General features: G+C 46.0%; 1 protein-coding gene across 2 annotated transcripts in view; it reads left to right on the forward strand.

The window, feature by feature from the left end:
* The window catches only part of SIRT2 (sirtuin 2), a 226,239-nt gene extending 206,171 nt beyond the window's left edge, over positions 1–20,068 (forward strand). For both annotated transcript variants that reach the window (XM_085624999.1, XM_085625000.1), the window contains one exon: positions 17,830–20,068. In XM_085624999.1, the coding sequence (XP_085481125.1) occupies positions 17,830–18,072 (243 nt within the window). In that variant the 3' untranslated portion in view covers positions 18,073–20,068. The remainder of the gene's footprint in view (positions 1–17,829) is intronic.
* The last annotated feature ends 2,070 nt before the right edge of the window (positions 20,069–22,138 follow it).

Raw genomic sequence — 22,138 nt, forward strand, 5'->3', positions numbered from 1 at the left:
CCATGCAGTACTGCAGCAAGGAGGTCAGCATAGGGTAATCCTGTACCAGAAGGCACTGCATCTCTGGACGTGGCTGGACCTTTCAGGGATCTCTTTAACAGCCAAACATTTCGTGGGCTTGCTGAACAGCAGGATAGACATGGACAGCTGATGTCAACTAGTGGACCACAAATAGTGCCTTCATCTGGAGGTGGTTCAAGGCCTCTTTGCTCAGTCGAGGGTACCTTGGTTGGAACTTTTCAGCACTACCCAAAACGCACAGTGTCATGATAATTACACTCTGGAGTTTCTGCCAATAGGTTCCTGGGAAGATGCAGTCTGCTTGCAATGGGATACAGATCTCCTGTATTCCTTCCATTACTGTCTGTCCTGCCTCGAGTTCTGAAGAAGATCAGGAAAAATGGCCTCAGATTATCCGGATATCCCTTATTTGGACTAGGAGAGTTTGGTACCAAGATCTTCTGATAAACAACAAGGCTCTGGCACAGCAAAGCACTCTTTGATTAAGCTAGGTGGGCCCGGAGGTGTTGGTTTTTGAACACAAGGTGTTGAACGAGATCAATCTGTTGGAGGAATCTTATCAGCAAAACTCCTTCAATAATATGAGCAAAAGTGAGTGGCAGGCAGTTAAGTCCTTACAAGACAATGTAGCGGTTACCATCAAATGTGCCGATAAAGGCGGGGCTGTAGTATTGATGAATACTTGTGATTATGAAGCCGAGATTTCCAGGTTGTTACGCGAGAGGAAGAATTATCAACCACTTGCGAGGGATCCTGCGGCAGACCTGCTTAGCACCATTACAACCTTGGTGGCACAGGCACGAGAGAATAAGTGGATCACGGCCAAAGAGGCCGATTTTCTCATTAATGTAAAACCTAGAACACCAGCGTTTTACATTTTACCTAAAATTCACAAGGCCCAGCGGCCCCCGCCAGGGCGCCCAATCGTTTCGGGTATTTCTTCTGTTTTGGAACCGCTCTCGCAATTTGCGGATTTCTTTCTGAGAGAATCGGTGATTCGACAATTGTCGTATGTCCAGGATACTACGGACATTTTGAATATCATTGAGGACATGGATTTTGACTCTTCCCAGGAGTTGTTGGTCACTATTGACATAGAGTCTTTGTACACCAGTATACCCCAGGAGGCGACGCTGGTGGCAGCAGCTCGGGCTCTTGGGGCTCAAGAATGGTTTTATGATACCCCACAATCTTTTGTGATGCAGTGTGTGGAGTTAGCCTTGACCCGGAACTATTTTTGCTATAAAGATGACCTGTTTTTGCAAGTCTCGGGTACTTCAATGGGCGCAACTTTTGCGCCCAGTCTGGCCTGCATTTATGTAGGCCAGTTTGAGGAACATCACCTGTACCAGCCTTCCAATCCCTTCCAGAGGCATATTGGCCTCTGGAAGAGGTACATTGATGATGTTTTGTGTATATGGTCAGGTTCACATGACTTATTGTGTGAGTTTCTGGACTGGTTAAACACTAGGGACGAATGTCTGAAGTTTACGTGGCAGATAAGTAATGATAGTGCAACCTACCTTGATCTAGATATTGGTGTGACCAATAACAAACTTAACACAACTGTGCATCATAAAGCGACTGACAAAAATTCCCTGTTGCACTACCAATCGTTCCACCCGAGGGCCTTAAGGGATAACCTTCCGGTTGGCCAGTTTCTCAGGTATCGCAGGAATTGCTCTTCAACATCTGAGTTTTTGCAACAATCTGAGGTTCTTAGTGAGAGACTTATCCAGCGAGCCTATCCTAAGAAAATTGTGACCAGAGCTCGTAAGAGGGCTCATTATACACCCCGAGAGACACTCCTTGAAAGAAATCGCAAGGAATCCAGGGACTGTATGCCGGTGGTTCTTACTTTTGACCCTCTGTCGACCAAGATTCGGCAAGCAATTAGGAAACACTGGTCATTATTATCCACGAGTGAGTTTCAAATGCCGCAACCGAGATTTGCGTTCAAACGAACGCAGAACTTGAAGGATAGATTGGTCCATACCAGACCAGTGCAGAGTAATGTGAATACAACTATTCCCCCGGGCCACTTCCCGTGTGGGGGTTGCTCGGTCTGTGAATTAACTGAGAAGACCTTAGAAATCCAGTTGCTAAATGGGAGAACATGGTTCCTCCGCCAGTTTAGTAACTGTAACACATCAAATGTGATTTATAGACTCACCTGCCCCTGTGGTCTACATTATATAGGTCTAACATCTAGGAAAGTGAAGGTGCGAATACAAGAGCATCTCAGTACAATCAAGGCAGGCAAACTAACAACCCGTTTGGTCCAACACTACAGAGATCAGTCACACAATCACAAGTCATTAAAATGGGTGGTTGTGGAAAAGGTAGTGGGTGATGTAAGCAGTATAGAGAAGAAACTCGCTGTGAAGGAAGCGCGCTGGATTTTCTCTGAGAAGGCGGACACACTCGGCCTTAATGACCAGATTGAGTGGAATAGGATCAGTAGATGAATTTTGACTTACAGGCACAATATCCGCCTTGAGGTGTCTGTCTGGCATGAGGCTGGCTGTGCTGATTTGGATCTGGATTGGTAGCGGAGACTCCTGCCCCCCGCATAATGTTTGCAGTAATGTGGGGAGCCTCTTTTTTGTCATCATGGTTGCAAGTGTCATGTGGACGAGCTGTGTGTATGGCATTCTGTTCCTGGGTGTGGCAGACCCTAGGATTGAACTACTAATGAACACTGATATTTAATCGGACAGATGCGCCTTCTTTCACGTTCCACTGGACGTATCCAGTGTTCTGTCTGAAAATATGAAATAACAAAGACAAAGAAAATGTGAGTGTTGGCGTGTGGCTTGTAGTAATTGTAAAGATGGCTAGACACTGTTGTACAGTTTTTCGCTATCTTGAAGTTATGAGTAGAAAATAACGAGTGGCAGTTGTTATGTTTTAATAAGAAAGGTGTCTCTATGAAATTGTCTGCACGTCAGTGTCGCTATTAAAATATGTTGTTGATGAGCTGCACTAGTGCTATGACATATCAAGCATTCTGTCGCATCTGTTCACTATTCAAAGATGGCCCCCGTCTTGGTGACACATGACGATACAAAGAGTTCCTGTCGTGTGACGGGAGCTCTCGCGAGAAGAGAGTCTGGCTGATGTTTTTAATGGGTGCACGTCGACCGGCAGAGTTGCTGCAGGGTTGAGTTGCCGCCCGGAACTGCGAGAGTGCGGTAAGAGTATGTGGGGCAAGAGCGTTATGCTCAAAAGGGATACAAGAATCAGAGAAAGTACGGACGATGTTAGGTCCAGCTCGTTTAATATAGAATGTCGAAGGAACACGATATTATAGATTGAACATTAGAGATGTGATGCCAGCTACGGAACGGGGAGGGTGTCCTTCTTTTTTAGGTGTTGAAGCTACTTTCCATAAGATAATTGTGGGATATGATTTAGTATGCTAGGTTGATCTGAAAACCAGTTGGGTACGCGTACATATAAAATGAGTGGTGTACGCATGATCGGCTGAGCGTCATAAATGTTAGAGTTGAAGTGTAGTACAGTGTCTTCAGTTTCACGTTTATTGAGAATGTAAAAGATGATAAATCTGATTAATGTGCAATATTCATGGGCATGTGAGACTATATCGTTGGGAGACCATCTAGAACACTCGGGAGTGGTCCCTACGTAGGTCCACCTTGTTGACACAAGACTGAATATATCAGCACATGTGCTAAACTCGGGGTGGGTTGGTAATCGTTGTCGTACATTTTTCCACAGATGCAAGCACTAGCAACGCAAGTGCTTTCATAGGGGAAGAAAACTGTAGACGATACAATTCCCTTGACTTGGTGGGAGCTGGTATGTGTGCCCATAACTCCCATTAGGTAAATATTGGATGATGCTACAAGAGTATTTTTTACCTTTACCGTAATGAGTTAATTCTCTTTCAAGTGAGCCTGTAGATGGGTATATCCCCCTTTTAAACTGAACCTCTTTCTTTTATTTGTGTCTGTCAGTCTATTTTTTCATGTTGTTTGTCCAGGGAGGTGACTGGTGACCTCGTTAGCCCTGATGAATTTGCCACAAAAGATTATGGCAATGAAACATGTTGGCCGTCATTAAAAAGGTTCACAACATGCTGTGTTTTTATACTTGGGATAGACTTTCAGGTTGGAATAAAGGAGAATAACACCTGTCAGTCCATTTCCCCTTTTTTTACTCTCTTGAGACCTTCTTGGTCTTTTCTGCTTCACGGGGGACATTTGTTTCTTTATTTTTCCTTTCCTCTTCAGTGGACACATCATTTTTGTTTTGAGAAAGTTATCAATGATGAAACAAACGTGGGCAAGCTGGTGAGAACCTGCCAGTAGCTCCTCTGGTGGTGCGCACGTGAGATACTTTCTCTTTTCTTACACATTTTTTCACATACACATAGTGGAAGATGGTGGTATGTGTTAATTAAATTTCTTTTAGTACTGACTGTTCACTCTCTTGACTATGTCTGTCTTTTCTTAATTTTTTGAAATAGGCACGCTGGATTGGGTCATACCAAGATATTAATCAGGGGAGTGAGGTTAATGATAATAATATCTTTCCTCTTCCCAATCGTAGCTTAATCAAAGAGTGCTTTGCTGTGCCAGATCCTTGTTGTTTATATGAATAGTGAGTGGAGGGCGATCTGGCATATGATCCCTCTGTAGCTCCTTTTTTGAATTACCAAGATCTTCTGAGTCTGAACATTTGCCTCCAAACTGGCTACCGCTTCAGGTGGACCGCTTGCCTCAGCACCAGGGCGTGGCACTGCATTAGAATCTCCACAACCTACACCTTGACGCTTGTGGAGATTGAGCAGCACGAAGTAAACAAATTTTAATTGCTTTCTGAAGTAGTGGATTGGAGTCTAGCGTTTAGGTGCCACTCTACCAAATATATTTATTCAGGTTATTGGGCGAAGTTTGTGACCTGGTGCGGAGACCATCAGGTTGACCCTCTGTAGGCCAAACAGTTGGATATGTTGTTGTTAGTTCCCTCTCTAGTGCTGGTGAGTAGGAACAATTGCTATTAAAAATGTTCCGGATCCAGTCTGGTGCCTGGTGAAATTCAAAAGATGAGGAATCTGTGGTTAGATAGAGTATTCCCCAGAAGTAGCATTATCAAAGGTAAGTGAGTTGTTCTTCCCCCCCAAATATGTAAAAGAAATCTCAGAAACTTTGATCCACTGGCTCACATCTTACCTTCCTGCAATCCCACACATCTTCCTAGAAAAGAGAGAGAGAGAGAAAATATGTAACAATGGAGAGACGACATTGATCTCACACAGTCCCTGTTTTGGCCTGTTCCTGTCGAGTACAATAAGTCCACCTACAAATGTAGGGTACTTTTTTGGTGAGAAATGGGGCAATGCAGGATGGAGATACTTTGCTATTGGCTGGAAGTTCCTCTGTTTTCTGTCACATGGACATTTAGTTTTTTCACCAATGCATTGCAGAATATTCTTGTAAGAAAATGCGGTGGGTTTATATTTCAGACATTTTTTGAGTTGCTAGATTTCCCTTTGTGCTGGTCGACCCATATACAGTAAATAGCCACATTCCAGAAATGTGGGTATGTCAGAGCAAAATCATCTTTATTTCGACATTGTATATTTGGGCCTTTCCTGTGCCCGGTGATAGGCCTAAATATACAAGTGCGGTTCTATTTTTATCATGCCAAGTGTGGGAATCCTGGGTAGTAGAACTTTTGTTGTTCCCTCCAAATTCCATCACTTTCCCTCGCAGAAAGTATGGTGATGTGCTTTTACCAAAGTATGATGTTTGTAGGGAATTCTGGGTAGGAAAAGTAGTGGGGCCCGTGTAAGCCACCCACACCACTGTCTTGTTTTCAGAAATGTCTGTGGTTGGTAAGTTTTCCTTGGTGCTAGCTGATCTGGGGCGCAAAAACTGCAGCTACCCACACCCTAAGAATGATTGTAGCTTAAAGCAAAAATCTTGATGTTCCCATAAAATATTTTGGGCCCTGGTTGTCCTGGGCGATAGGCCCACCCATACAAATAGGGTATGGCTTTTATTGGCAGTAGTGTGTGAACGTTGAGTGATAGGACTTTTGTCATACCCATTAGATGCAGGTACTTCATCTCACAGAAATGTGGGGAAATTCTGTGGTTTCAATGAGTCTGATATTTGCCGGGAATTCTGGCTAGGAAACAGTAGTGGGACTATCAAGCCACACCATCCTGGTCTCCCATGGTTGTCTAGTTTTTAGAAAAGTCTGTGGTTGATAGGTTTCCCTGCTTCCTGGCCGATCCCTAGGTCCTCATACTGCAGTTACACAAATCCCAAGATTTAGTCTTAATTTAAAGCAAAATTATTGACATTTCTATGGTGTTTTTTGTGCCTTTGCTCTTGCGAGCAATAGGTCAACCCACATAAGTAATGTACAGTTCTTTAATGATTGAAGCATGCGAATGCTGGGTGGTAGGACTTTAGTCATGCCACATAGATCACAGAATGTTCCCTCACAGAAATGTGAGGAAATTCTGAAAGTTTGATGTTTGGAAGGCATTCGGGGTGAGAAGACATGCTTGGATACTCACAAGCCAAGCCACTCTAGACTCTTCCTGGTCTCTAGTTCTCAGAAATGTCTGGGTTTTATATGGATGCAGGCAGACCCCGCGCCCAAATGCAGCAAACCACTATCACCATCAAAAAATTGTGTATCTGGTCAAAACATTTCTTCTCTTCAGAAGGTCAAGTTATTGAGTTTTAACTTTCCTGTTCGCTAGGTGCACCCATACATATGAGCTACTGTTTTTATTATGAGAAGTGCAGGCAATGCATGCTTAATGCTAAAACATTTTTAATTATAAATCGAATTTCTTTATATTTTTGGCATATGTTATAAGTTGATGTGCACAAAAAACACATTTCAAAAAAACAGTCAGAATCACCTGATGTTATGGGTAATCCAAAATTGTTAGTGTGTTACAAATAATCCTATCCATAGACCCATATTCTTGGACACATTTCAGAAATACATAGCTTTCTTTTTCCTTCATACCCATTTTTTAAATTATAGTTTTCTTTATGAGCTAGTTGATGTATGATCGAAACACAATTAACTATTGTTGTAAGCCTCAGCTCGGTTGATGGCTTTGGGTATCTTGTGCTTTTGTACAAATGAGAAACACTATATATCTCTGCGACCCGGGGTCAGAAATCTGGCCTGAATATCTTTTGTGGTAAAAGGTTCTATCAGTACTGTACTCTAACTGCCACAGCTATCCAAAAAGGGCTTAGTGCTACCCTCAGCACCTAAGGCGTTGGTATATAGAGCACATGCCAGAATTGGTACCAGAGTGAAATGGGAATTTAATATGAGAGCAGTAGATTGTGTGTGCAGTTTCTGATAGATACATCTAACCGCACATTTCTCACCTTTTGAATATTCCAAGACGTATGTCTGGATATGGAAACTTTTCAAGCAGTACCCCGTGTGCTCCAGTAGGTGATGTGCGGCTCCCACCGACGTTGTCCCACTCAAGAAGTAATTTGCAGAACTTCACCACCAGATGGAGATCCAGAGCTAGCCCTGGACTCTATAAGACTTTTTAAATCAAAATTCCTTTTAAATCTAGTCTGCAAGGGAAGATGTTACCCCCCAAGAATACAGGATTTAAACCTTTTAGGGAGCGTCACAGGCAAATGTCTGTGACAGACCCCCATCAGGTTTGCTTGAAGTGCCTGGGGTCGGAACACGACTCCAAGGCCTGCAGCGACTACGTCTTGATAAATTGCAAGGCCATATGGGACCACGAGGTAAAGCTCTACACCTCCCAACACCAAAAGGCTCCTCGCTGTGACCGAGTGTAGAGAAGGTTCTGTTCTTGCTCTCAAACCTATTCTCGTGGCCGATCATTGTCACTGTCAAAGTCTTAAGGTAAGTGGAAATAAAAACATAAAAAGTCCAACCAAGACTTGTTCCCTTCCTGCCACTCTTGAACTCTAGAGAAGGCGCCAGGGCCTAAACGTGCCTTCCCAGTCTTGCTCCCGAAGCCATTCCATGTTAGAGCTGGTTCCGACCCTTGTCCTGAGGCAAATTTCCAGACCCACCAGAGAGGCTGCAGCACATCAAAGAATTCCACGAAGCAGTGCCACAGCTCTTTGGCACTTTATCAGCTCGGCTCCCTCTGGTGCACCTCCGGACATCGGGGAACCATGAGGGCCTCCACCTGGGATTCCGCTGGCAGTTCGGGCTGGACTGTTTCCATGAGGCACAGGGTGAAGACTGATTTGCATATAGCTGTGCCTGAATTGGGGTGGCGAAGGGAGCTATAGACTGATGATAGATTCAACCCAGATCTGTGATTGGGGGTGAGTGTCTGAAAAGTTTAAGCGCTCCGTCCATCATCTTCTTGTGTTTGCTTTGTTTGCCCTAAGTTGGCAGGGCATGCCCAGATGTGAGTCCCTATCTCAGTTTGCCACTGTATTTAAGCTAGCCTGGCTGATGAGGGCTTTTAGCCCGAAACCGGTACTAAGATGCTTGTTTCCGGTCCAGGGAAGACATGGCTTGGCAGTTCAGGCTGGAATTTTCCCATGAAGCACAGGGTCAAGACTGATTTGCATATAGCTGTGTCTGAACTGGGGTGGCAAAGCGAGCTAAAGAAGGTTGATGGATTCAAACCAGATCCTTGACTGGGGGTGAGTGTCTGAAAAGTTTCAGCGCTCCGTCCATCATCTCCTTGTGTCTGCTGGGTTCGCATTTGGTGGCAGCAGGGCCCTCTGGACTCGCTGTAGGCCCCGCCTCCGATTTAGGCTCCCTGGCCCATGCCAGACCCTGGAGCATTGATGATGAATCTCAACCTAGCCTCAGAGTCGGAGCCACTTCGACAGAGGCTGCGCCATGAACACCTTTGGCAGTAGCTGTTGGGCAACCTGTTAGATTCTGATACTTTGACCCTGTCTCAAAAATGGGCCAGCCCAAACTCTTCATTCTTTATTTGGAATTGACTCTGACCACGACGCATATGATGCTGGATATGAATTTGCCCAACTATACATGGATAACAATAAGTATGAGGACCTGCAGAATACCTGTGGTCTAGACACCTTCCCAAGCACCGACTTAGTTTCGCAGAAGATGGTGCCTTCTTCATCATGGTCATGCGAGGGGCAGCCGAGATTCTTGACCTCTAGTTACTTACTACAGAGGCATGTCCTCACAGAGATACTTCAGTCTGGACAAACAAATACTGAGCTTCTGCTTCTCTTTAGCAAAGCCCTCACAGGTTCGCTACTTGGGGCTGGTGGGAAACTGTTCTGGGCCTCGAGTGAAAAGGCAGCTAGCATGGCGTCATCGTCAAGCCGTACTTCTTGGCTCAGCTTCCATCACCAGAGAGCCTAGTCATGCAGGCCTCAATAAGCAGGGTCAGCTCTAATGTATTCCCTACCATACCTCCGGACAAGGAATAAAAGCGCATTCAAACCTTTGGGAAGCGCATGTTTTCATCAACCAGTTTGGCACTAGGTTCTGTTAGTACCAGCTTCATTTTATGGTGTTATGCCCTCGGACTCCATTGCACAAGTCTTGCCAGGCATCCCTCTCGATTTGCGGCTTGTCTTTACATAGGCTATTCAGGATGGCTGTGGTGCGGCAACATTTTCTATCCTCTGTGGCCTGGACATCGTAGATTGCCTAGGCAGGGCAATTAGCACCGGTGTTGCTCTCATGATACACGCCTGGATGAAGACCATGTACTTCTCTAGCAGCGTCCAGTTCATGCTAATGGACATGCCTTTTGATGGCTTTTTCCTTTTTGATGATAAGGCCTTTTGAGTGCTTTGTGAATAGTCAGGCCTCAGCCCGCTCCTTGGGCCTGTCCTCTCTGCCACATCAGTTAGACCAACAGTTTTGCCCCCTCTGTGGCTATGGTAGTGGGTTTCCAATATCGCCATCAAGTTCAGCCTTCCCAGCAAACTGCTCAGCCTTTTCATGGCCTAGGCTGCAGCACCCACAGACCGTGTGGACAACAGGGGTACTCTGCAGCACAGTCTTCCACCCCTCCCAATGAAGCAGGCCCAAAACTCATTAGTAGATCCTTCGTGGCAAACAGCCACCCTGACGGAGGCAGGATCTGACATTTTCTGCGATGTTGGCAGGCAAAACCTTCAGACTAGTGGGCCATACAGATTGTCAAGTGGAGTTTCACTCTACTGTTTCTTGCCACCTGCTGCACCTTCCACTATCCTCAGACCGGCTGATGGACGACCATCTCTCCTGTTTTGCAGCAGGAAGTGCAGGCTGTTCTGGCCAAAGGAGCCCTAGAGAGTGTGCCGATATCAGAAGTAAGCTTTGATTGTTACCCTCACTATTTTCAGGTGCCGAAGAAGAAGGAAGGCCTTTGTCCTGTTTTACACCTTTGCTGCCTCAATGCCTTCCTGTGATTATTGTAATCATATTAAGGGTACCCATGAATAAAAGGATACTTTTGGGTATACCCTTAGATATTTTCAAAACACACCTGGACCCCTGCATTGTCCTGTTTAAAATAATTTTATTTTAGAACTTCCTTCATGTTGAGTCCACGGAAGGGGCACTGTCCTACTTCAGTGTGGGGGGCCGCCTATGATGAAGCATGCCACAAAACGTTGAGGCAACCCCAAAAATATCTTGTTTGTTGTAGGGCAGCTTTAGGGACCTTTATCTGAGCTTTAACAGTGACAGTACACAGACCCAAACACCATTTTGTGGACAACACTTAAATGTTGCCTGTAAACTCTCTTAGCATTTTTATGGTTGCCGGATAAGCTTTTTTTAGTTGAAATCACTCGATGTGATGTTTTTTTAAAAGGATTTGAAACATTTGGTTCGAGGAATATGAGCTGCAGATTGTACACTTAGCATAGATCGCCATCTGGTGTTGGGCCCGGATGTTTGCAGTTTGTTTTTGTTCTTTGGACAGTCTTTGGAAGTCACGAGTTCGGTGACTCCTCCTTCGGTCCGTACTGCGCATGGGCTTCGGCTCCATCCTCAGATTGTTTTTTTCCGCCATCGGGCTCGGATGTGATACTTCGTGCTCCGGCTTCGAACTTCTACGGTTCCAGCCTCGACAGAAAATCCTCGTTCTTCGAGTTTCTTCATCTATCTTCATCTCTCGAAGCGGCACTTTTCTCCATTCCGTACATCGGCACCGGCCTTCGGGCCCTCCTCGACTCCGGTCCCGGCCGATGGAAAGGACTCCGTTCAAAAAGTGCCCAAAATGTGGGTCTAAATTTCCCCACACCGACCTCCATCAGGTGTGTAATCTTTGCCTCTCTCCAGAACACGAGGCTAGAGACTGCCCCGCCTGTAAGTCTTTTCGATCGACTATCCGGGATCGAAGAGCTCGACGCACCATGGCGCACTCATCGACCGCAGCTCCACCGGACATCTTCGGAGATGACGCCGGAGCTTCGGGGCAACTACACACCGAGCAGGAGGACGACGTCATCAGCGCTTCCGAGGCCGACGACTCCGACCTGGAGGACATCACACCGGCGCAGCGGGTCATGAGTACTGTACCCCCTCCCACCCCCGTGCCCAAAACCAAAGAGACTCAGGTTACACCCTCGCCTGCAGGCCTGGGTAAAACCAAGCACACAGCTTCTATCACCCCACCTTCGGGCCCGGTGTCGAAGCCTCAGAAGTCTCACGGCAGCTCGGGCTCGAGCCAGCCGACGCCTGGTGCCGAAAAACACCATCCGGCACCGAAGAAAGTGATACCCAGCTCGACTCCGAAGCCACCGGTGCCGAAGCCTGGACTCTCGGTGCCGACAAAACACAAACACAAATCTGTCGGCACCGACGCTCCGGCGCCGAAAACTCCTTCGACGCCGAAAAAACCGGAGGTTCCAAAAAAGCATGATGCACAGAAACCATCGAAACCCTCGGCTCTGAAAACATCGGCGCCAGCGGACGATTCGGCGCCACTGGACCTCTTTACACCAGACCCTTTGCAAAAGACTCTATTTAAAGATCCAAAGACTGGGCTATTGACTTTAGTTGTCAAGAAAAGACGTCTTGACACACCGGCTCCTCCTCCACCGCCCAAGCGGAAGGACTCTGCTACTTCTCCTCTCAGAGTGCCCTCCCCACTACCTCCTCCTCCGCCTCCTCCACCTCCTCCACCTCCCAGGTCTCCGCCACCCTTACCTCATCACTCCCCGACCCCGTCCCCAGATCCGGATTACGGGGATCCAGATTATGACCCGGCGGACGCCCCAATGGACCCCACTCCACCGGGGACCCCAGACCCATGGGAAGACTACCAAAACCCTGACATACCGGATATGCCTCAGGACGACCTATACCCATCCAGGCCGTCTCCTCCAGAGGACTCCTTAGGGTTTCACCACTTAGTGCACAGAGCAGCACACTACCATGGGGTGGAAATGCATAGTGAACCAGTGGAAGAAGACTTCCTACTGGACACATTTGACATTCAGGACAAGTCCACATCTATCTTGCCCATGCTTAAAGGTGTCACCAAGCATGCTGCAGAGGTGTTCAAAGACCCTGTCAGGGCCAGGGTATTGAACCCTAGAATAGAAAAAAAGTACAAGGCGGCACCCACAGACCCTGCATACATTAAGGGCCCTGCTCCCTTAGATTCCCTAGTTGTGTCCACAGCTAGAAAGCGGGCTAACTCCCAGTCCTCAGGAGAAGCCCCACCGCCAGATAAGGAATCCAAACTTCTAGACGCGTCTGGCAAACGCACCGCCTCCCAAGCTGCAAACATGTGGCGCATTGCAAATACACAAGCGCTACTTGCGCGCTATGACAGAGCACACTACGACGAGCTTGAGGCTCTTATGCAGCACCTCCCCGAAAAACACAAACGCAAGGCTCATGACCTGATACAGGAGGGTAAACTAATTACTAACACCTCCATTAAGTGTGCCCTCAATGCAGCTGACACTGCTTCTAGAGCCATAAATACTAGTGTCCTGCTTCGTCGTCATGCCTGGCTCAGGATCTCAGGGTTCAATCCTGAAGTCCAGGCGTCCATACTAAATCACCCCTTTGACCAACAAACTCTCTTTGGGCCAAAGGTGGACGAAGCATTAGAAAAGATGAAAAAGGACACAGACACAGCAAAGTCTATGGGGGCACTACAATCACAGGCCCCTAAACGCTCCTTTCGACGCTCATCCTTTCGTAGCACAGGCAGAGGCTACTCCACCGATAGCGCCTCTACCTCCTACAAGTCCCCTCCTCAAAATACCTTTTCAAAGGGCTACCAAAGGGGTGGTTACAGAGGCAACAACAATAAGGGCAGGGGCAAAACTAACACCACCCGTTCTGCCACCCCGCCCGCACAATGACTTCCCTTCGCTCCCCCCAGACCATCCCACTCCGGTCGGGGGCAGACTACAAAACTTTATCCACGCATGGGAGTCCATAACATCGGACAAATGGGTGACCCAAATTATTCGGTCAGGGTACTGTCTCGAGCTAACATCTACCCCACCCAATATCCCACCAAGGCACTGTCCAATGTCTCAAGAACATTCCACACTGCTCAAACAGGAGGTGCTCTCCCTCCTCCAAAAACACGCTATAGAGCAGGTCCCCGTCAATCAGCAAAATCTAGGGGTCTACTCTCTGTATTTCCTAATACCAAAGAAAGACGGGACCCTGAGGCCCATTCTGGACCTCCGGCCTCTAAATGCATACATACATTCAGACCATTTCCACATGGTCACCCTACAACAAGTCCTCCCGCTCCTTTCTCAGGGAGACTTTCTTACTACCTTGGATCTGAAAGACGCATACTTTCACATTCCAATACACCCTTCTCACAGGAAGTACCTCAGGTTTGTGGTGGACGGCCAACATTACCAGTTCACAGTTCTCCCCTTCGGGGTCACCACCGCACCACGGGTGTTTACCAAGTGCCTAGCAGTTGTAGCAGCACACCTCAGACGTCAACATATTCACGTCTTCCCTTACTTGGACGACTGGCTCATAAAAGCTGCGTCCTACAACCAATGTGTGCAACATACCAACAGTACCATTCAACTGCTCCACCGGCTAGGCTTCACGGTGAACTACCAAAAGTCCCACCTCCTACCATCTCACACAAAGCAATATCTCTGGGCCACTATAGACACCTCCAAAGGTATTGCCTATCCAAACTCAGCCAGAATCGCAAGCATACAAGCCTTGCGCAAAACATTCCTTCCTCAACACTCTCTTCCAGCAAGAGTGTTTATGAAGCTCATAGGAATGATGGCATCTTGCATTTTCATAGTACCCCATGCAAGACTCCACATGCGTCCACTCCAAGAGTGCCTAGCACGACAGTGGAACCAGGCCCAGGGTCAGCTGACGGATCTGGTGTTGGTGGACGGCCGCACCCATCACTCTCTGCAGTGGTGGAACACCACAAACCTTTCCAAAGGGCGGCCGTTCCTGGACCCGGTTCCTCAGGTGATTCTAACAGCGGGCGCATCACTCTCCGGCTGGGGAGCGCACCTCTTACACCTCACAATGCAGGGTCTATGGACGCCACAGCAAAAGTCGCTCCACATCAACCATCTGGAGCTCTTGGCGATCTTTCTAGCCCTAAAATCTTTTCAAAAACAGATTTCGGCCAAAGCAGTCCTCATTCGCACAGACAATATGACTGCAATGTATTATATCCAAAAACAGGGGGGACACACTCTCCCCAGCTCTCCCGCTTAGCCCAGAGCATATGGAGATGGGCAATTCCTCAAAACATCTTTCTCCTGGCACAGCATGTTCCAGGCGTACAAAACACCATGGCAGATCTGCTCAGCAGACAAACGCAACAACTACATGAATGGGAACTGCATCCACAGGTTCTTCGCCCATTCTTCCAAAAGTGGGGGCATCCTCAGTTAGACCTCTTCGCCACCCACGAAAACAAAAAATGCCCAAGCTTCGCCGCCAGATACCCACACCCATTGTCCAAAGGCAATGCGATATGGATGAACTGGTCAGGCAGATTTGCATACGCCTTTCCACCTCTCCCACTAATTCCGTTAGTGGTAAGGAAGCTACAGCAGCACTCCCTCACAATCATTCTGGTAGCCCCAACATGGGCCAGGCAGCCGTGGTACACCACACTACTACAGCTATCGGTGGTACCACATCAAAAACTGCACCTGTCCCCATGCCTCCTAACCCAGAACCATGGAGAAATCAGGCACCCGGACCCAGCTCAGCTCAACCTTGCGATCTGGCTCCTGAAATCTTAGAATTTGGATACCTTAACCTTCCCCCTGATTGCATGAACATTATCATGGAAGCCAGACGTCCTACCACTAGAGCATGCTATGCCGCAAAGTGGAAAAGATTTGTAATTTACTGCTGTAACAATACAATCAACCCTTTAGATGCATCCATACAGCACATCATATGCTATCTGCTCCATCTTCACAGGTGTAACCTGGCATATTCATCCATACGCCTACACCTAGCAGCGATTGCTGCTTATCTACAAAACAGACAGCATTTATCACTGTTCAGAGTGCCCGCTATTAAAGCCTTTATGGAAGGCCTTAAACGAGTAATTCCTCCCAGGGCACCACCTTCCCCTGTGTGGAATCTAAATGTAGTTCTTACACGGCTAATGGGTCCACCCTTCGAACCAATGCATAAATGTGAGCTACAGTTCCTCACCTGGAAAACAGCTTTCCTCGTAGCTATCACTTCCCTTAGAAGGGTTGGTGAAATACAAGCGTTCACTATACAGGAACCCTTCCTACAAATACATCACAGCAAGGTCATACTTCGTACAAATCCGAAGTTTCTGCCCAAGGTCATTTCCCCCTTCCATCTCAATCATTCGGTGGAATTACCTGTCTTTTTCTCGCAACCTCAATCTGTTGCAGAAAGGGCCTTACACACACTTGATGTTAAGAGGGCTTTGCTGTACTACATACAAAGAACGCAACCTTTCAGGAAGACTAAACAATTGTTTGTTTCCTTCTCTCCACCACATAAAGGCAACCCCATCTCTAAATCAGGGATAGCTAGGTGGATTGTAAAGTGTATACAAATTTGCTATCAAAAGGCAAAAAGAACATTATCTGTTCCACCTAAAGCCCACTCTACTAGAAAGTTAGGGGCTTCTATGGCTTTTCTAGGGAACATACCCTTAGATGACATCTGCAAAGCAGCCCCATGGTCAACACCGCACACCTTCACAAAACATTACTGTGTAGATGTGCATTCCAAGCAGCAAGCTAGTGTGGGCCAGGCTGTACTAAAGACACTTTTTCAAACCGCTGCAACGGATACCGGTGGTCGCCGCTAAGGTTGGGTACTGCTAAATAATCTATGCTAAGTGTACAATCTGCAGCTCATATGCCTCGAACGGAATATGCTACTTACCAGTATGCATCTGTTCTTGGCATGTAGAGCTGCAGAGTTGTACACGCCCACCCGCCTCGCCGGCTACCTGTATCCGTTCCAGTCCATCTTATTTAGATACAACACACATGGGTTTCTCACTGTTATTACTACGCTCCATCATTTCCCTGTTGGCGAAAAACAATCTGAGGATGGAGCCGAAGCCCATGCGCAGTACGGACCGAAGGAAGAGTCACTGAACTCGTGACTTCCAAAGACTGTCCAAAGAACAAAAACAAACTGCAAACATCCGGGCCCAACACCAGATGGCGATCTATGCTAAGTGTACAACTCTGCAGCTCTACATGCCAAGAACAGATGCATACTGGTAAGTAGCATATTCCTTACCACCCTCTCTCTTTATTATGCCCCAGTGGGACCTAATCTTGGTCCTCACCTTCCTGGTGTATCATCCTTTTGAACCGCTACACAACTACCCACAAAGGCTTTTCACCACCAGGACAGTGTTCCTCATAGCCATAGCATTGGTGCAGCTTGAGAGTGAGCTACAAGCCCTCTCCATCAACCCGCCATACACTTCTTTCTTCCCAGACAATCTAGTCCTGACAATCTGAGCTTCCATTCTTCCGAAAGTGGTGACTGCTTTGTGTGTTTAAGAAAACATCATCCTACAGGCGTTCTTTGCTCCTCCTCCCCTGTAAGGAATCTGTGGTTAGCAGGATCTATCAGAAGAACAATTTACTTCCCTCCAATAACTTTCTATCTGGTAGATACTGTAACCGCAGATTTCTCACCAACCCTCCCATCATCCCATTCTGTGAACTAGGATCTTTTCCACTTAAAAAGGTCACAAGTGTAGTGATCTGCACACTGATCAAAGTAATTTGCTGTTGGGCTCTGTGTCTGGGGCATGGACTGCCTAGAAAGTAATTGCCTAAGTGCATGCGAGTGGTGACAATATGTGGTTTTGCAGGTCACTTCAAGAGAAGAACATCAGCACGGAGCTGCACAACCCCAACTACCGGCACTCAGGGTTAGTGCGTGAAACGTTTCAGGATCCAGTCTAACGCCTGGGGAATATACAATAGGTGAAGAATCTTTGGTTAAACCGGTAAGTACATTTTTTGTCTAGTGGATGGTGCACAGAAAAGGACCTGCAGCTTCTCAGGTCGAATTACACTAAGCTGTCCAGCTCAATGCCAGCAGGAGCATTGCCATGTCCTATCTTTCAAATTCTTGGCCAACCTCTGGAAGAAGCAAAAAAAAATAGAAGGTGTTTGCAGTCCGTACATATTCTGGCACGCTTCAGCCAGACCCGCTTTTAAATTGTAAACAGAATCCCAGCACTAGACAACTATATCATTCACATACATAGATGCCCTTTAAATGAGTTGTTCATATTCCCAGTGACCCTTTTCATCTTGCTCCTTTGTTGTGAGTCACTCTATGTTTTTTCCTTCTTGAATGCAGAAGGAGCTGGAAGAGCTGGTACAGCGGGAGCACATGGCTATCGATGCTAAATGTGAAGCTGAGGCGCAGGGAGCTGGTGCTTGTACTCCGGCCGTGGAGAGCGATGGAAGCAGCAGTGGAAATCCTGCTGCAGAGGCAAAGAACCCCACCAAAGGGGATGGAAGCCCAGCAAAAGCCAAGCCAGAACAGACCCAGGAGAACACAAATCCCATTGATACAGAAAGTGGCTTGCAAAAGGACTAGCTGAGATGAACAACACAGTCTGTGAACTGCTATGCTTATAATTTCCGCTTTGTGGCTAATGATTGGGTGCTTGGCTTCCACACATCCCACAAATCTTCTTATTTATTGTGTTCTGCTCTGGAGGTTTCTTTTAAAGTCCAAGTTTTCTACAGTGTTAATCTGAGAGGGATTGTTTCTTCATTACAGGGGGTGCATAACATGTGTGTTTTGAAAACAAAGTCCCTGTATGCCTTAGCCGTTTCTGGGCCCGTTCAGTAGGGGGCAGGTGCTATCACTCTCAGTGGAGGAGATGGGTGCGCTAAAATCTCACAGAAGAAATGACTGTTCTACTCTGATAACAGCTTACGCGTGGGAGACCTCTCTCATTGTCTAAATAAATGGGTGCCCAGAAAAAAAACATCAAAGGCTTTTTGAGTAGGTACAAGCACCGTTTTTGTTTTGGATTTTAAATGTTGTTTTCGAAGGCACTTGAGATGTCCTGAGCCTAAGAACCAGTCAATGAGGCATAGGATGGAAATCTTCAGGAACGTATGATATATGATGTGTTCCCATGGGCCATTATAGAACTGAGACACCAGGACCCTACTTTCAACCAGCATAGCTCCTTCAGCCTTTGACGTTCGTCTCAGGTATGAAGCACTCTTGAGTTTTGACTCAGAGCTTGAGATGTCTGAAATGGCTGAAAGGTTTCGTTTTTAAGTGGGAAATTTGCCCCCCTCTCCCCCAATACTTCCTGCTTGCTACTAATGAAGGCAAAGTGAAAAAAAGTTCCAGAGAAAACCTAAGGCTGCTATGGCATATGAATTTAGGGAACAAAGGTACTCGAGGAGAAAGCGAGCCAATACTGTGCATATCAGTGGCCAATACATAACTGGAGTCTGAGATAAAAAGAAAAGGCAGCACTAAACGGCAGTGATACAGCAGGAGTGGAAAGAGTGTCTAATTCAGCGGGGTAATGGGCAGGAATATGAACAGGAGATGCAAGAGCGTTGACAGAAGTCGAACGCATTGGGCACTGTAGCAACAGTGAATGATGAAGCAGGACAACGGAAGATATCGGGGTAGAAGGCAGGAGGGCTCAGTGAAAATACAAGGTCAGTTTTACAGCAGTAGTTTGAGGTTCGCACTGGAGTTCCCAGAGCAAGTCCCACATTGAAGAGTGAGGAGAACAAGAGTCACGACTGACGAATTCTGGCTTGCCGGCTCACTCCGTTGATGTGAGCCAGTAAAGTAGCTGCTGTAGGCCCAGTCACATGTGCATAGACCGCTGTTGCGTTAGTCCAAAGCACCACTAAAAGTGTTTGAGGTGCATACAAGATCATTCTCGTTCTTCCACTTGTAGAACAGAGATAAATGCACAAGTGAACAACACGACCAAAGACGTTTGTGTCAGAATATTATATACAGAAATGTAGTCTGACATAGTTATTGTGTCCTAAATATTGTTACAAAAATATCGTCCCATTAGGTGTAGCTTTTCTATTATTCACTCCTGTGGAGTGATATTTTTGTAGATAATATTTCGGATGCAATATTTATGCCCGATGATATTTTGACAATATTCTAGAACCACACTCCAGAGACGGCAGTATCAGAAGATGATGGATACTGCCAATACAAGGCACTACAACTTATCGGTGGAAGTAGGCGCTTTGACTTTTATTAGCCTCTTGTGACCTCTTCCTATGTTGGATCTGAGATTTTAAGTTGGGCTATTATGTAGGAACCTAGATGCCTGCCCTTGTTAACACCAACATCAAGTATTAAGTTCAGAGATCACATCACAACTGGCAACACCAGTGTATTTTTCGTTCTTCCACTGGGCATAGCCATGAAAAGAAAGCACTTTACCACCTCTCCATTTCCCCTTGAATGTGATGTTCATTCTGCAATATACGAAGTTGCTATATTTAAAATTTTTGGCAGATGCTAAAGATGTATTAACCCAGAGTTTACAGACAATAAATTTGTTTCAGAGTTTTTCTTTGAATAACAAGTGTTTTGGTTTAAGTCTGTTTTTCTTCTCAAGTGAGAGATGCCTTTGACTAGGAAATGGAGGGGAGATGAGGCATTAAATATGTGTATGGACTACAGCATCATGATGAGAACGTCCAGGCGATCTGATGAGGTTTTGGAAATGTATCATACTTTGATTCAGAGGTTTTGAGGTGCTTAATGTCAACTATCATGTCTGAAACAAGCCCGGATTGATTTTAGAAAGACTTATCATTAAAGGAAGTTTGTCTCAGTAATGAGTAATATTGAGTAATATTTATTATGCATGATTAATCAAAACCTTTGCATATACAAAAATAAAATTCCGTTCATTCCATGGTAAACACACTATATACAGTAGCTTATTTATCGCAGACAATAAAGTTATTAACACAATTGACAAAAGATAGCTGCTGCTGTTATTGTGGCTGTGGCTGAAGGTATTGGATTCTGGATTTAGTATTAGCCTTAATCTATGAGCGACTCAGGCCAGGTTTTTTAGTCTCTTTGCGGTAATGTCAAGGAATTTGATCAGCCTACAATTTAACTGTACCCGGTCTGGGTTAAAGCACAACATTAATGCTTGTCTGCATGATCTGACACCGTATTGTTTGAAGACAGGTTTTAATAGGGTGTACCTGATGTCTTTTAACTTATTGCAAATGCATATTGTATGAATTGCATCTTCTGGACCACTACTACATAGCCGGCATTTGGCGTTTTCGTCCTTTCTCTCCCAGGGAGGCAAGAATTGATTGAAGGGGCCAGCCCCCAGTCTTAGTCTGAGAAATTTTTCCTTTATAGTAATTTTTAAGCCCACTTTCAGGTAGGGTTGAGGTGTTAGTTTATTGTAGGTGTGTAAAACCATCCAGCCGTGTGATCTTTTGGCTAGGGTTTTTTTTATCTTCTAATGCGGATAGGGTACGAGTTACCTTTGTAACTGTTTTTTGGAAAATTTGATGGTTGCCCTTGACTTCCCACAGTTCTGTTAACCCCAGCTGTTTGATCGCTTCCTGAAGGTATGCGTTTGCAGATGTATTTCTTGGGAGAGAAAGTTCTGTCCAGAGTAACTCGTTCCGGGTTCCCTTGTCATCGTGTTTAATTTTATGCCAGCATTTCACATAGGTTCCCATGCGTTCTAGGGATTGTTTTTGAAGTCCAAATTCTAATCGAATTTGAGCGGGGGAGGCTGAGCTGGGGAGATGGAAAATTGAGCGGTATGCCTTGGATATTATATTATCAAGAGTTGCGGCATCTTTTCCTTTTAGCGCTTCACTCCCATAAAATATGGCTGGCTGAAATTTTGCTTGTATGATCCTTAGCAAGGGATCGAATGACAAATCCGGTAGGAGTTTCTTTAGGGGTTTGATTGTTAGATATGTTGTTACCCCCTTTATCCGCATGGCTTCTAGCTGTGGTTTTGCTGAGTTATTTTGGTCCAGTATGACCCCTAAGTATTTATAACTTGCACCTTGGTCCAGGCGATGGCCTTCTAAAAACCAACTAAGATGTTTTCTCTTGTGGTAATTAACCGGCTTGGTTTTTGTTTTGTTATAATTTATTTTTAGAGCGTTTTCTTGCGAGAACTGTAAAGTGGCGTTTAGTAGGCGTTGGAGGCCGGCGGGGGTCCTACTTATCAAAACCAAGTCGTCCGCGTGTAACAGGCAAGGGAGGGGAACATTTCCTAATTTAGGAGCGTGGCCTATGGTGCAGCTCAGTGTCTCTGGTAAGTCTGCAAGAAATAAGTTGAATAACATGGGGGCTAAAACGCATCCTTGTTTTAGACCTTTTGAGGTGGGAATTTTTCTTGATATTTTACCACCATTTGCAAGTTTTATCCTAACCCATGTGTTGGTATACAAATTCCTCAGTTGGGAAAGGAGATTGGAAGGAATACCCCAGTTGTCGAGCTTTTGCCAAAGCTTAGTGCGGTCGACGTGGTCGAAAGCTGCTGTAAAATCTATGAAACATAGGAAAAGTGGGTATTTTCCTTGTTTAGCAGCGTCCATGAGTAGGGTCAGTGCTGTTATGGTGCCTTGCCTTTTCCGGAAGCCAGTTTGGGTCAAGGGTA

Source organism: Triturus cristatus, chromosome 9 (genome assembly GCF_964204655.1).
Source record: "Triturus cristatus chromosome 9, aTriCri1.1, whole genome shotgun sequence".
NCBI classification, from domain to species: Eukaryota; Metazoa; Chordata; class Amphibia; order Caudata; family Salamandridae; genus Triturus; species Triturus cristatus.